At 48.6% G+C, this 15,030-nt stretch overlaps 1 protein-coding gene and 1 long non-coding RNA gene across 2 annotated transcripts; one reads left to right on the top strand and one right to left on the bottom strand.

Annotated features, from left to right (window-relative positions):
• Positions 1 to 6,288: 6,288 nt before the first annotated feature.
• LOC120860549 (dickkopf-related protein 4-like) lies at positions 6,289 to 8,297 on the top strand. Its single transcript, XM_040236364.1, has 3 exons — positions 6,289 to 6,396; positions 7,591 to 7,802; positions 8,174 to 8,297. The coding sequence occupies exons 1-3, from the start codon at positions 6,289 to 6,291 to the stop codon at positions 8,295 to 8,297; spliced, it is 444 nt and encodes a 147-aa protein (XP_040092298.1).
• Positions 8,298 to 10,989: 2,692 nt separating this feature from the next.
• Positions 10,990 to 12,578, bottom strand: LOC120860545. Its single transcript, XR_005720354.1, has 2 exons — positions 12,171 to 12,578; positions 10,990 to 11,232 (listed from the first exon to the last, which is right to left on the bottom strand). It is a non-coding gene; the product is annotated as an uncharacterized LOC120860545 (long non-coding RNA).
• Positions 12,579 to 15,030: the final 2,452 nt, after the last annotated feature.

Below are 15,030 nucleotides of genomic sequence, written 5' to 3' on the forward strand. Positions count from 1 at the left end.
CTCTTGAGGCGCGTGGGCTGGAGGTGGGGCCCTCGTGAGTGGGATCAGCGCCCTCGTGAAAGAGCCCCCTGCAGAGCTCCTCGTCCCTCCTTCAAGTGTGTGGAGAAGGTGGCAGGGAACCTGAGCACGTGGGGACTCTGACCTCAGACCACAGCGTGAACGCAAGCACCTAGTCCGTGGGATCTCCATTACACAGAAGTATGCCGTGTGCCCAGGAATGGGGTAGGGCAGGCAAGACAGTTAGGATTCATGCATCACACTCAGCATCATCAAATATTTTTTCAGCCCAAAGAAGGCAGAGCACAACCTTGATTAAGCAAGCTAGGGGCCCCTGGTGCCATTCTCAGCTACACATCTGCTGTGGGGTCAGGAGGGCTGAGGCAGTTGTGCAGAAAAGGGAGGTCTTAACACCGTCTGACTGCACAGCTCCGAAGGGGGGCCACTCACATAGACACCAGTCTGGGTCCAAGTGGTGCCTCCAGGGTGTGTGACATCCCAGTCACCTCCCCCATCATCTATCTGCAAATTCCCCAAAACCTGGCCTGGAGGAGCCCTCCAGGCCACAAGGAGCCGAGGCTGAGAGGCCCGTGACCCAGCCAAGGCCACAAGATCGGTGATGGGCCGGACTCCATCTTCATGACTGCATCCAAGCCATTTCCAGCAGTGGAAGCACCCGAAGGGGCAAGACATCTGGTAAACACAGTTCCTCGGCGGTCCCCTCCTGACCTCAGTGTTTACACGGCTGCAGTGATTACACGGATCCTGCAATCAACCCGCCCCTCTCATCTTTCACTTATTGAACATTTCCTGTGAGACGCTGCCAAAGACCTGCTCGTTTTGGTTCCTTTGATTTTAAGAGATGCAGAATGTATGGAAATCAAACTGGTTTTGACACGGGAGCCATAACAAAACTTCGCTTTCGGAAGGGAATATAAATCACAGTGCTGACTTCGATGTGAACTACAGCAGCTGTCACTGGAGGGCACAGCTGTCAGCTCTTGCACACCAGCCGGCACCCCACTTCCCGGGCTGGGAATCACATCTCCCTCCTTGCCGAACCGGGGTGGGGGGTGGAATTTCTTTTCGAGAATTTTAATTTCCCCTGAGCTCAGTCTATACTCCCCGATCCCGCCCTTCCTTTGGGCCAGGAGCTCCCTGAGGCATGAGGAGGACCAGCTCGGGTTGTCGGTTGGCCCACAGTCCTCACCAGGGGCATCCAGGGCAGGAGAGCACATTAGGGCGTCCTCACGGGAGGGGCCAGGTTCCCAGCATGGGGAGCGGGCAGGGCTCCGCCGTCTGCATCTGGGAACTCAGGGGCCCTGACCTACTGTTGGGTTTCAGTCGGCCAGTCGTGTCCGACTCTTTGCGACCCCATGGACCGCAGCACACCAGGCCTCCCTGTCCTTCACCATTTGAGTTTACCCAAACTCACGTCCATCGAGTCGGTGATGCCATCTAGCCATCTCATCGTCTGTCGTCCTTCTCCTCCTGCCCCCAATCCCTCCCTGCATGAGGGTCTTTTCCAATGAGTCAGCGCTTCACATGAGGTAGCCAAAGTATTGGAGTTTCAGCTTCAGCATCAGTCCTTCCAATGAACACTCAGGACTGATCCCCTTTAGGATGGACTGGTTGGATCTCCGTGTAGTCCAAGGGACTCTCACGAGTCTTCTCCAACACCACAGGTCAGAAGCATCAATTCCTTTTCAGCAGAAACACTTCTGAAGCCTTTCTCTCCCCTCTGCTCCTCCGTGGCATCCACTTCCCACTGCTCCATCAGCTCTAAGCCGCAGGGACCGAGCTCAGCCTGAGGGTGGTGAGCACAGCCACGGGGCGTCCTGGCTGAGGAACCCTGATTGTTATCCGCAAGCAGCCTCTGCAGATCTGGAAACACCCCAGGTCATCTTCCAGGGAGACTCTAGTATAGTCCTCAAGGTCACTCTGGCCTTTGGGAGACCTAGAAATAACAGGCAACTGGGGGTGGGGGTGGATTTTTCTTTGGTGCATAGGATTACACTGAAGGCAGAAGGAGAGGAGGACGACAGAGGATGAGATGGTTGGATGGCATCACCGATTCAATGGACATGAACTTGGGCAAGCTCCAGGAGATGGTGAGGGATGCGGAAGCCTGGCGTGCTGCAGTCCGTGGGGTCGGGAAGAGTAGGATGCGACTAAACTGCTGAATAACCACAACTATTGTATTACACAAACTTCTGCTGAGCACCTCCGAGGAAGGGCCGTGTGGTGTGCTGGGTTCTGAGCTTTACGTGAGGGTGGCCTGGGACAGAGCGTATGAGTGCCAGTCACTGCACCAGGCCCGCTACACAAAGTCACGCCCTGAACCCTCCAAATGTAGGACTTATGGGGAGTCATGCCCACTTTACGGTTGTGGAGATGCAGCCCAGAAAGGTGGAGGGTCTTGTTCAAAGTCGCAATAAATGCATTTATTTATGTAGTCCTCCGTCACATAAAACAATGCATGGAGCTTCTACTATGTGCCAGGCCTTCCAAGCATGAGGATACAAAGATGACACCTCTGTCTATAGTTGTAGAGACAAAACAGTGTCCAATCACAATAGTTTTATAAACACTACAGTGGGCAGATGGAGGCCTCCGGGAGTCAGGGGCTACAGGGAAGGCCCGTGTGGTGCTCCAATCAGGTCCACCCGACTCTGAAGCTCTCAGTCTTGCAAGGCTGAGAGAAAATCAGACAGAGACAGAGAGGAGAAGCCTGCTTTTCAGGCTTGTTGCCCGTTTGCAGCCTCCTGCCTCTCGTCCGTGGGAGTGTTCCTCCCGGAGGACACAGGGGTTAATCTTCTGTCTCCACCATGGATACCCAGCAAAGGCTTGATGACTTGGATCACAGTGCTCCTGGCCTCTGTCCCACTGCCCCCAACCCACTTTCCATCCCTAATTCCGTCTACAGTGCATGACCATCCATGCGCATGCTTAGTTGCTTCAGTGTGTCTGACTCTTTGTCACCCCGTGGACTGTAGCCCCCCAGCCTCCTCTGACAGTGAGATTCTCCAGGCAAGATTACTGGAGTGGGTTGCCATGCCCTCCTCCAGGGGATCTTCCCGACCCGGGGATCGAACCCACTTCCCTTAGGTCTCCTGCGTTGGCAGGTGGCTTCTTTACCCCTAGTGCCGCCTGGGAAGCCATAACCGTCCACCTGTGCACAGAATTAGAAATGTCAGGGTGACGTGAACTCCTCCGTTTCACTCACATCAGGCGATGGAGATCCACGTGCAAAATCCCATCCTTGGTGGTCCTCACTGTCAGCGTGTCGCCCGCTCACATCAGCCTTCTTCTTCGCTTCCTCCACCTCCTCTTTATTGGCCCCACATTCACTTTCACCCACTGTAACCCCAGCTCCACATTGCTGCCAGCACTGCGCTCCTAAAAAGCATTTAAAAGTAGATCCTGTAATTTTCAAGTTCAAATATCCCCAGTGACTTTCTTCTGCTTATGAAATAACGTCTTCTGGTTCCCTTTGCCTGTTATCAGCTTTTCACAATCTAGCCTTCTCAGGTCTCTCCGCCATCTGCTCCGGACACACAGACCCTCTAGAACTGATATGTGTCTTCCTGCCCCTGTTCACACTACACTGTCTGGGCCTGAGGCGTATCATCCCCTGCTTCTTAACCTAGGGAACTCCTACTCAACCCACAAAACCCAGCTCAAATAATCCCTCCTCTACAGGGCTAATCACGCCCTCCTCTGTGATCCTCCAGCCCCACATTTCTTACTTTTTGTCAGTGTTTGTCATAATATATAGAAATTATCTCTACATATATGTGTTCTGGACATTAACTCCTCAAGGGCAAGGACCATTTTTATCTTTTATTCCTAATACCTAATCATAGGCTCTGCTCCATACAAAGTACTAAGTGAATATTTGTGCCAGTCCTTTTTGTCTGTGTGTTTTGCCAGCTGCTTCTTCTGCCCTAATATTCTCTCTTCAGTTAGGTAACAGGAAACAGAGAAACCCAGCAAGGAACAAACTCTGGGGCTTTCTCCTTTATCTTTGGTCATAATTGTCCAACGTCAAAATAAATTCTGTAACACACCTAGTCACCAGGCATATCCTGCTATCAAAGGGTGTTTGATGCTGGTTTACATGAAAAAGTAGTACTTGCAGAAGAAATAGCTCCTCACTCCACACAATGGAGGCAGACATCCCAACACTAGGAAGAGAGCCAAGTAACAGAGCCTCAGGTTGCCTGCCCCAGCCGCCAGGGCACTGGGCAGCCTTTGAGGCTGAGAATGGTCCCCTGGCACAGAATATCCAGGTTCATCTTGACAACTGAGGTCAGCTGGTTCTGGAAGAAGACCCAGTGATACTAAGAATGACATTGATGGCATAGAAAAAATGCGTCTTTAGATTTTAAAGGGTACCTTACATCCCAGGTACTGGGATGAATTTACCCTGAGAACAAAGCCAACAGTAAAGGCATTTTTCGATCCAAATTCAGACTGTTCTACCCTTAAAGTACTTAGGCAGTGACAAAGTGTTGGTAACTCAGTCATATGCAACTCTTTGCGACTCCATGGACTATAGCCGGCCAGGCGACTCGATCCATGAATTCTCCAGGCAAGAATACTGGAGTGGGTTGCCGTTCCCTTCTCCAGGGGATCTTTCTGACCCAGGGATTGAACCTGGGTCTCCTGCATTACAGGTAGATTCTTTACCGTCTGAGCCACCAGGAAGATAAGTGCATGTCAAAACTGTTTGACTTAGGTAACAGTTTGACATGAAAAAATAATCAGACAAAAGGGGATGAAGCAGAAGTTATAAAAGTTTAAATTAAAATGCATGAAATTCCCTCTGAAATCTGCTATATTGGAGACTGTTCTGCTTCAGTCAATTCACCACCATACAACACAAGTTAAATCCACTGCTCAATAAAATGCACCCAAACTTCCTATTAAGTTGTGTAAATCTGTATATACAATGGGCTTTCTGGGATTCTCATTAAAAGGGCAATTTTCGTACATCTCATTATTTTCCTAATTAAATAATCCTAACTTCAAACAGCTCCATTTTCATCTTAAGGAGAATTCTTTTCCAATTGACATTTAGCCGGAACAGGTGCTGTTACATTCACAGCTCTTAAGCTGCTGGGCTCTTTACATCTGGATGCCAGAGCTAATCAGAGGCATCTTCCCTCCTTCCTACCTGAGCACAGTCTTCACTCCCTGAGCATAGTTTAGAATGGCTCATTGCCATTTACGTTATTGTTATGGGTTCGGGTTTATACGCCCTTTTTGTGTTTCCTGTCTAGAGAAGATCCTTTAGCGTTTGTTGGAGAGCTGGTTTGGTGGTGCTGAATTCTCTCAGCTTTTGCTTGTCTGTAAAGCTTTTGATTTCTCCTTCATATTTGAATGAGATCCTTGGTGGGAGAGGGAGAGGGAGAGGGTGGGATGATTTGGGAGAACGGCATTGAAACATGTATACTATCATGTAAGAAATGAATCGCCAGTCTATGTACGATACAGGATACAGGATGCTTGGGGCTGGTGCACGGGGATGATCCAGAGAGATGATATGGGTGGCAGGTGGGAGAGGGGTTCAGGATTGGGAACTCATGTACACCCGTGGCTGATTCATGTCAATGTACGGCAAAACCAATACAGCATTGTAAAGCAAAATAAAGTAAAAATAAAAATTAAAAAAAAAAACATAAAATGTCTCAGTATGTTTGTAACTCATTGGTTTTTGGCATCCCACGTAGCACATTGGCTAATAGGAGCCATTCTTTCTTGGGAGCACAATTAGCTGTGAAAACAGATCTTAGAGCGGACTCCCCCTTCCCTACAGGATGATGGAAGGTAGGAAATGCAGGTGATTACCAGAGTCTGCCTTTGATACAGACATCCTGCTCCTCTGCTGGCCCCTTTGAACTGACTTTGATAGGCCCTAATTAAGAGGGATTCAACCGCTGGAGGAGCAGCGGCTGCAGTCCTGTCTGTGCTCCCAACTCGACTGAGTCCTTGTTTGGAACTATTGATCAAACAGATTTGCAGGGATTTGTTCTAGCCTGTGTGGGGTAAGAAGGAAGGAAATGGAGTAGGGAGCAGGGAGAAAGGAGGGGATGTGTCTATAAATAGTTCAGGAGGGAACCTGCAGATCAGACCTCGCTTATCGCATTTCACACACCTTCTGCCCTTCTCTTTCAGAAAAAGCAGTTCCCAGCAACTTGCTGAGTTTCCATCTCGGCCAAAGCTCCACTGCGGGTGCAGAGCTGCCCAGCTTCGAGGAGGATGTGGGGAGGTCTGAGAGGGTCGAGAATGGTGCTGGTGGTCCTGCTGGGGCTCAGCTGGCTGTGCGCCCCCCTGGGAGCCCTGGTTATGGATTTCAGCGTTAAGAACTCTGCTGATAAACAAGGGGACCAGGAGGTAACACCCTGCAAGGGAGGAGGGCTGGGTGCTGGATTTGCATGAAGCATCACCCAGATCGGGGTCTGAAATGGTTCATCTCAACTAGCCTGGGAGCTGGAAAGGCTGTGAGCTGGATTGAAGGCCTCCTGGGAGAATCCAGTCACCTTAGCATTAACTCACCCAAGAAGCCTAGTGGCTTTTCAGGGCACTGAGCTCTCAGTTCGCCTATAAATCAGAGAGGAAGTGAACACCGAGAAGGCCGTGCCACGTGCCAGGCCTCTGATACATAATACCTTGCTTCCTTAGAGCTTGAGATCGTTGTCACGCCTCCTAACAACGGATGATGAAAATGCAACTCAGAGATGCTAAGGGATTTAACTAAGGCCATGCAGTCAGGGAATATGGGAGTTATTCGTTTAATGCTATGTGGCAAGGAGCACCGGCTTGTCACCCTCTCACTTCACAGAACTGTTTCATAAGAAATTTTCATATCTGTTTGAAAAAGCATCAGTTGTAGATGAGAAAAGCTGGTCTTTGGAATCTGTTCCTCTGCAAATGAGGCATCCCTAAGAATCAAGTGACTTGGGTGAGGTCCCCCGAGGGCTACTTGGCCAATGGTGACTGATGGAGTCAAAAGGTCAGCTAGATAAAAGCTGCACAAACACCAGGCTTCCATCTCATTAAACTGTAGCAGTGTCGAGGGCTTCTAGCCACAGAGCAAGAATCTCGTCATCAGGGACTTTCTTGGTGGTCCACTGGCTGGGACTGTGCACTCCCAGTGGAGGGGGCCTGGGTTCGATTCCTGATCAGGGAACTAGATCCCACGGCTACAACGAAGGCCTGGTGCAGCCAAATAAAGAAATAAACAAATATATATATATTTTAAATCTCATAACCATCTCTACGACACAAGGGAAAACATTTTCTTCCATTTTCACAAAGAGCATAAAAATTAGATTCTGGGTTTACAAGTAGGACAATTTTTCACACACGAATAACCCTTGCAGCACACAGGTCTCTTTGTTGGTGATTTGCTCTCCCCTTCGTGGGAGAAAACCAACTCTAGTGGAAAGAAATGAAGATGCTGCTAGAGGCTGGTGGCAACGTCTCAAGGGCCTCAGCATTCGGCTCCCTCCACCTCCTGCCTGCATTAAAAAGCTGGCTTACATCTCCGTGGATTCTCTAGCCCTGTGAACAAATGTCCCTTCGCAGGATTCAGAGTGTGCGTCTGACGACGACTGCGGTACTGGAAAATTCTGCATCAAACTTCGGAAAGGGGAACCGTTCTGCGCCACCTGCCGCAGAACACGGAGGCGGTGCCAGCATGACATCATGTGCTGCCCCGGGATGCTCTGCGTGAACAGTGAGTCGGCCCAGAGCTCGACAGGACCGCTGTGCTCCGACGAGGCGGAGGCAGCACCTGGGTCTCTTGGACGACGACGTCCCACGACAGGCACTCTCTAAAGGTTCCCTGAAGTCATTCTGGAAGGGAATCTCCCCAGCTGCCTCTTTTCGATGCAGCAAAATAGTTCCTTTCCTGGCAACAACTCTTGCCAGCAACGTGGAGATGATTTTAAAGGAAGGGTGCAAGTTGGAATCACTGTTTCCGCTTTGATTCAGTTTCTTAACTCCCTTTCTTTGCCTTATGTGAGATATAAATATTTAGTGCCCGTGTCCCAGAAACCTAGACAGTTATAGAGAGACTGAAGGCAGAGGCCCTGCCAAACTCTCTGGCAGCCTGAAGAGGCACCTGCCCGTGGCTCTCGTTCTCTAACCCCGCCCGCTTGTCTCTCAGATGTCTGTACTCTACGGGAAAACGTACCCCCAGAGCTGGAGACGGGGACAACGGCGCGCCCAGTTCAGCAAAACAAACGCACGAGGAAGCCAAATACTGGAACGCCACAAACCGGGAAGGGTAAGAGCAGCATTCTAAATATGAGTGTGTGTACATATATATATATATATATGGGCTCCCATATATATATGAGTGGCTCAATGGCACCCCACTCCAGTACTCTGGCCTGGAAAGTCCCATGGACGGAAGAACCTGGGGGGCTGCAGTCCATGGGGTCGCTAAGAGTCAGACACGACTGAGCGACTTCACTTTCACTCTTCACTTTCATGCACTGGAGAAGGCAATGGCAACCCAAGCCAGAGTTCTTACCTGGAGAATCCCAGGGACGGGGGAGCCTGGCAGGCTGCCGTCTCTGGGGTCGCACAGAGTCGGACACGACTGAAGAGACTTCACAGCAGCAGCAGCAGCAGCAGGGGTCAATAACCCCTGGAATAGGAGATGGCACCCCACTCTAGTATCCTTCCCTGGAAAATCCCATGGACAGAGGAGCCTGGCAGGCTGTACAGTCCATGGGGTCATGAAGAGTCAGACGTGACTGAGCAACTAACACAAACATAGCCCAATTTAAAAAAATACATCCAACAAATATAAGCCAATAAGCTTGTTTTTAAAAAAATACAAAATAAAAGAGATGAACACAGATGCAGTAACTTTTCACTCTCAAACAAAATACAAACTTCACTAAGATGCTTTTGAAACAACTGTAATCTTAAAATCCAACCTTTGACAGAAAGCAGCTGGAATGTTTGAGGGTGAACTGGCTGCTCCTGGTGGTGTCTTTAGGTTACCTGGTCCCCGTGTAAGCAGTGGTCTCTTAGCATATCAGTACACATCCACTTTACTAAAACACTGACGAGTGATACTTACTTTATGTCTCAAGACAGGAAACACCATCTTTCTCTGACAGATGTTTTAACTCGGTTGTTGTTCAGCCGCAGTCACGTCTAACTCTTTGCGATCCCATGGACTGCAGCACGCCAGGCTTCCCTGTCCCTCACCATCTCCCGAAGTTTGCCCAAGTTCACGTCCATTGAATCAGTGATGTCATCCAACCATCCCATCTTCTGCTGCCCTCTTCTCCTCCTGCTCTCCGCCTCCTCAGGCAGTATCTTCTGCTCGGGAGAGCTGTCCGTTTCACTGCTGTGCTCAGCCTTGGAGCCGGGCATGCTGCTCCAGCCTAACTTTGCCGGCTTATCCTCCCCTGCCTTGCCTCACCCCAGTCACACCCCGACAAGCCACCTGCTTATCACTAAAGCCTGTGTCAATCTTGTTACAGCAAAAAAGGGACAAAAGTGTCTCAAAAATTTAGACTGCGGGCCTGGATTTTGCTGCGCTCATCATTTTTGGACCAAAGTCTGTAAACCGCAGCGACAGGGGGGACAGGCCTGCCCTAAGAGGTATTACGACTTTGGCCCAGTTCTGGGTGTGTTCCAGCGCTGTAACTGTAAGGCCGGGCTAGTGTGTCGGAGGCAGGTGGCTCGTCCACACCGCGGACGGTTGAAAGTGTGCCAGAAACCCTAACAGCTGCAGGTCTAACCCAGCAGAAGTCTCAGGCATGCACTCGCACATCTTCCCATCTACACATCTTAAATCCAATCTTGTAATAAGTGAAACAAACTGAGCTGCAGAAGCTGTCTTGTGATGAATAGAAACTAGTTTGGCTTTTTGTCTGTTTCTGCAGAAAAGTGGACATGATTCTAGAACAAATTTAAGTTCATCTAGTCATTCGGTTAGTTCAAATAAATCTTTTAAGTAATTTCTGGTGAAGTTCTGATACCTGACGGGAACGTGGAGTGACAGGTCATCTGTTGTTAAATTAGCTTACCAGGGAAAATTTCCTTAAAACCCCTACTGCTTATAATCCTTCATTTCTTGGAAGGGAAATGCCATCTCGCTACAAAACGGAAACTTGGTTAATAAAGATATAAGATTCAAAAGATAATAGCCTATGTTGGTATAACCCATTGCAAGTTCCAAAGCACTTTTCCATTATTTTGTTTTCAGTGGCCTTACTATTCAAGAACTTTTCATATTTTTGTATTGATATAATTTCTGTATTTCAAAGCTTGGGCTTTCAAGGAGTGCCTGACCATCTGTACTCAAAAGTTACACTGGAGGAAAACAAGGGGAAAAAAGTGAAATCTTTGTCTATTTAAGTTTAAATGGTCATATTTGATACAAATGGGTGAATGCTGGAAAAGACCCTGATGCAGGGAAAGATGAAGGCAGGAGAAGGGGATGACAGAGGACGAGATGGTTGGATGGCATCACCGACGCAATGGACATGAGTTTGCGCAAGCTCCGGGAAATAGTGAAGGACAGGGCAGCCTGCTGTGCTGCAGTCCACGGGGGCACACAAAGTCGGACACAACTGAGTGACTGGACTGAACTGAATTAGGGAAGTTCTTTCTGATGGATTACAATCAATTGCTACAGATTTAAAATCAAATATGGGTCAAGCAAAGAAAAAAGTGAAATTTATGAAGTTCTCTAATCTCTAAAAAAGCCCGAACCCTCTTCCAGAGGCTGGCCCCTGGGTGCACTTTAACTGATTTATAGTCAGTAAACAGGAGGAAAGGTAACGAGGTAATGTAGTTTATAACATAAGGGCAGGAAATGAGAAAATACAAATCCCCATTTAGGATTTGTTATCATCTCATCTCTTAATTCTCTCTACTGACCCTCAGTAACGTGCAGTCATGAACAGAATATATAAATTTAAACGTTTGCTAATAAAGTAAGAACTAGATCACAGCTGATCATCATACAAGAGGTTTTATTGACTATAGTGCAGGTTACGGCATGAAGAAGAAATAGTTATTTAAAAACACCACAGACCCTTACACAGCAAAGCTTAAGAAATAAATTAAGACTCTGACTGGGCTGTGCCGGGGAGGACGGGCCTCACTCGCTTCGGTCCTTGGGCTCACGGTACTTCCACTGGATATAGTCGAAAACGTCCTTCTCACTGTCCACGGGCAGGGGCTCCCCGGCGACGCCTGCAAGGAGGGCCAAGAGACCTTCCTCATGAGCCAGTTCTGCAGCTCAGTTACAGAGGGGTCAGGAGGGAGAGCTGGATAGGACTTGCTTTCAGAGGGAAAAGAAAATAGTCCACAAGCGACTTAAAAAGACCTCCCTCAAGAGCTTCTGTTCGTGCTTTGCCACACGCGTATCACCAGTGCTACACAACGGACCTGAATACCGCAACTCTGGCCCTTTGCAGTGACCCTAATCCATGACTCTCCTCTCTGCTGGATCTCCCCTGTGCCAGAGAAGAGACTCCGGTGAGCTCCTCTGCAACTCAGCACACGGTCCCTGGACTGGCAATGCAGCAGCCCCGCAAAGCCCACTGAAGTGAAACCTGCATTTAGGGAGGGTCCCATGTAGTCTGTACACCCACTGACATGTGAGAAGCACAGCCCTACTTTACAGTTTTAGGACAAAAAGACGAAATCTTCATTCTCCTAGTAGATAAGAGTAGACCACATAATAAATATACTGTGAAATGCTAACAAGATCTATAAAACAGACTAAGCAATTCTTACTCTTTAAACTTTGAAAGTTTGGAGTCAAAGCTACCAAGTCTGGCCTGACACTGAAAGGAGCAACACCTGAGTTTTCCAGAAATCTTGGAGGCACATTGAAGAAAACAAAAATCCTTTAGGTCAATAAGAGTTTCTTCTTTTTTTACTGACCACGGAAGTAGAAAGAACTTAATCCATTCTAACACAGAAAATAACTAAATCTCGTCATCATGAGCTGAGGGCCTGGGAACACCTATGGAGCAAAGCTTTCTTTGTTGCCTGAGGGACTAACAATTCTAAAGAAACTACAATTAACTGCCATGGTTACTTAAAGGCTCTTAGAAAAACCAAAGTTGCTAAACCAAAATATCCAGATGACTGGGATTACCTCCGATGCAGACACAAATACTCACCAGTGACACCCAAGGGACGGATTGTGTATTCATTGATTGTGAAGCCTTTTTCTAGGGCATGAGCTCGCATATTCTTATTGAAAATATCACTCCCAGTGAAATAGAGGACACCGCAGTAATACTGGTCCTTGGGTATCAACCTAAACAAAATAAACAATCGAGCAATCCTTTACTATGCATTTCAAACTCAGCAAAAATAGGACTCATAATCAGTAAGGCACAATACAAGCCTGTGCAGTCCAATAACCTAAAGAGACCACCATCACTAGGACCATTCAAATGTCCTCAACCGTGCAGTTAGTTCAGGCTTCAGTAAACTACACTCTGCAAGGGGTGTGGACAAACCCAAAGATGGTCTCAGGACCACCTTCCCCAGCGGGATCCACCTCATGCTGTGGAAGGCACCTTGAAAGTGAAAATGAAAGTGAAGTTGCTCAGTGGTGCCCGACTCTTTGCAACCCATGGACTGTAGCCCACCAAGCTCCTCCGTCCATGGGATTCTCCAGGTAAGAATACTGGAGTGGGTTGCCATTTCCTTCTCCAGAGGATCTTCCCAACCCAGGGATCAAACCCAGGTCTCCCACATTGCAGGCAGACGCTTTAACTTCTGCACCACTAGGGCCAAGTACTAACATCAAAGATTTCAAGGGAGGAAAGAAAGCCAGGTTGAAAGAAGGGGGAGGAGGCGGGAGAGGTGCGGTGAGAGGGGTGGCCTTACAGACGTCTCCTGCCACCTATAGATACCCAGGCGTCATGGGACTTTTCCCTGGGCCTCCAGAGAGGGGAGGACTGGAACTCACCCCTACCAGAAATCAGACCAGACCAGAACCAGAATTCAAGTTCTCTGCCAAGAGGAGGTGATCAGTCTCCAATCCTCAGCTCTGGCTGGGGGCCTTTCAACCAGATTCCTGCATCCAGGACCAGGGGACCAGAAAAACATGGAAGGGAAGGAAAGGAAAGGTTAAGGAGAGGAAAGAGAGAGGGAAGGGGAGAGAGGTCAATAAATCTCTTGTTCCTTACCGGTCGGGGCACTCTGGCCAGTTGTCCGCGTCAGGAGGAGACCAGGGACCAAAGGGTCCCAGTTGCGGCCGCTGGGTCTGGTCCATTGGCAGGCAAGCTGGCCCCTGAGTACCCCGAGTGGTCAGGATGTCAGTCTCAGAGGAGAAGAGTCCCACCAGAGTCGCCATTTGTTGCAGGAAGGCTGACCCCTTCCAGGGCCCGAAACTGGCTCTTGTCTAACACTCGGAAATGAATTGTCCGAGGAGACACATGCGCTGACAAAGCAAGAGATTTTATTGGGAAATTGCGCCCGGGTGGAGAGCAGGAGGGTAAGGAAACCCAGGAGAACTGCTCTTCTCTTGATAAGGAAGGCACCTTATCAAGAGGCAAATCCAGAGATAATAAAGCAGATTCTGTGGATAGTGTTACTCTTTACATACTTTCAGGTCAAAAAGTGTCTATTGCAAGGACATATGGCACTTCAGGGGCTTCCCAGAGGGCACTAGTGGTCAAGAATCCACCTGTCAATGCAGGAGAAGCAAGAAACGGGGTCAGGAAGATCCCCCGGAGAAGGAAACGGCAACCCACTCCAGTATTCTTGCCTGGAGAATCCCATGGACAGAGGGCCTGGTGGGCTACAGTCCACAGTGTTGCAAAGAGTTGACAACTACTTAGCGAACTAAACAGCAACAATGAGAATAAAGCAAAGTGGACTGTGCAAAAGGGCCTTGCCGTAACAAAGGGGCTGAAAGGACCTTGTGATCCACTCTAGAACACAGGTGCATTTCAGTTGAAAAGGAAACCACCCAAGTCTCCTACTCTGATGAGTGCAGGCTGCTGGGACCCTCAGTGGCATCAGCAAAAGGCCATCAGTTCCCTGAGTCAACTCAGTGCCAAGGCCTCGTCCCAGCTCCCCGACTCCTGCCATGACTGAAGACAAGTGATGCTGTTTCCAGCTAATGTGTATTGAGACCTGGGCAGCTTGTTTTAAATTTTATTTTTTTATTTTATTTTTTTACTTTACAATATTGTATTGGTTTTGCCATACATCAACAAGAATCTGCCACGGGTGTACACGTGTTTCCCATCCTGAACCTCCCTCCCTCCTCCCTCCCCGTATCATCCCTCTGGGTCGACCCAGTGCACTAGCCCCAAGCATCCTGTATCCTGCATTGAACCTAGACGGGCGATTCGTTTCTTATATGATATCATACATGTTTCAATGCCATTCTCCCAAATCATCCCACCCTCTCCCTCTCCCACAGAGTCCAAAAGACTGTTCTATACATCTGTGTCTCTTTTGCTGTCTCGCATACAGGGTTATCGTTACCATCTTTCTAAATTCCATATATATGCGCTAGTATACTGTATTGGTGTTGTTCTTTCTGGCTTACTTCACTCCGCATAATCAGCTCCACTTTGATCCACTTCATTAAAACTGATTCAAATGTATTCTTTTTAATGGCTGAGTAATACTCCATTGTGTATATGTACCACGGCTTTCTTATCCATTCGTCTGCTGATGGACATCTAGGTTGCTTCCATGCCCTGGCTGTTATAAACAGTGCTGCGATGAACACTGGGGTACATGTGTCTCTTTCAGTTCTGGTTTCCTTGCTGTGTATGCCCAGCAGTGGGATTGCTGGGTCATAACTGGGCAGCTTTTTAAACATCTTTCCTTGCCTTTTCACAGCGGCAACTGCTGTCACTACGCCCATGTCCGTGTCTTGGGTAACACGAGTATGTCTGGGGCTACAGGATGCAGAGGAGGAAGAGCAGTGCTGTGGTCTGAATGCTTGTGTGCCCACATCCAAGGGTTGCTATCCCAGCTCCCAGTATGATGGTGCTGGACGTGGGAACC

Source organism: Oryx dammah, unplaced genomic scaffold (assembly GCF_014754425.2).
Source record: "Oryx dammah isolate SB20612 unplaced genomic scaffold, SCBI_Odam_1.1 HiC_scaffold_11084, whole genome shotgun sequence".
Lineage (NCBI taxonomy): Eukaryota > Metazoa > Chordata > Mammalia > Artiodactyla > Bovidae > Oryx > Oryx dammah.

What these genes read in the sequence shown, in the direction of transcription:
- LOC120860549 (XM_040236364.1), top strand. Translation starts at nt 6,289, where the DNA reads ATGGTGCTGGTGGTCCTGCTGGGGCTCAGCTGGCTGTGCGCCCCCCTG. An exon ending in ATAAACAAGGGGACCAGGAG is followed by an intron (nt 6,397 to 7,590) that starts GTAACACCCTGC and finishes GTCCCTTCGCAG; the next exon opens with GATTCAGAGTGTGCGTCTGA. An exon ending in GAGGCGGAGGCAGCACCTGG is followed by an intron (nt 7,803 to 8,173) that starts GTCTCTTGGACG and finishes CTTGTCTCTCAG; the next exon opens with ATGTCTGTACTCTACGGGAA.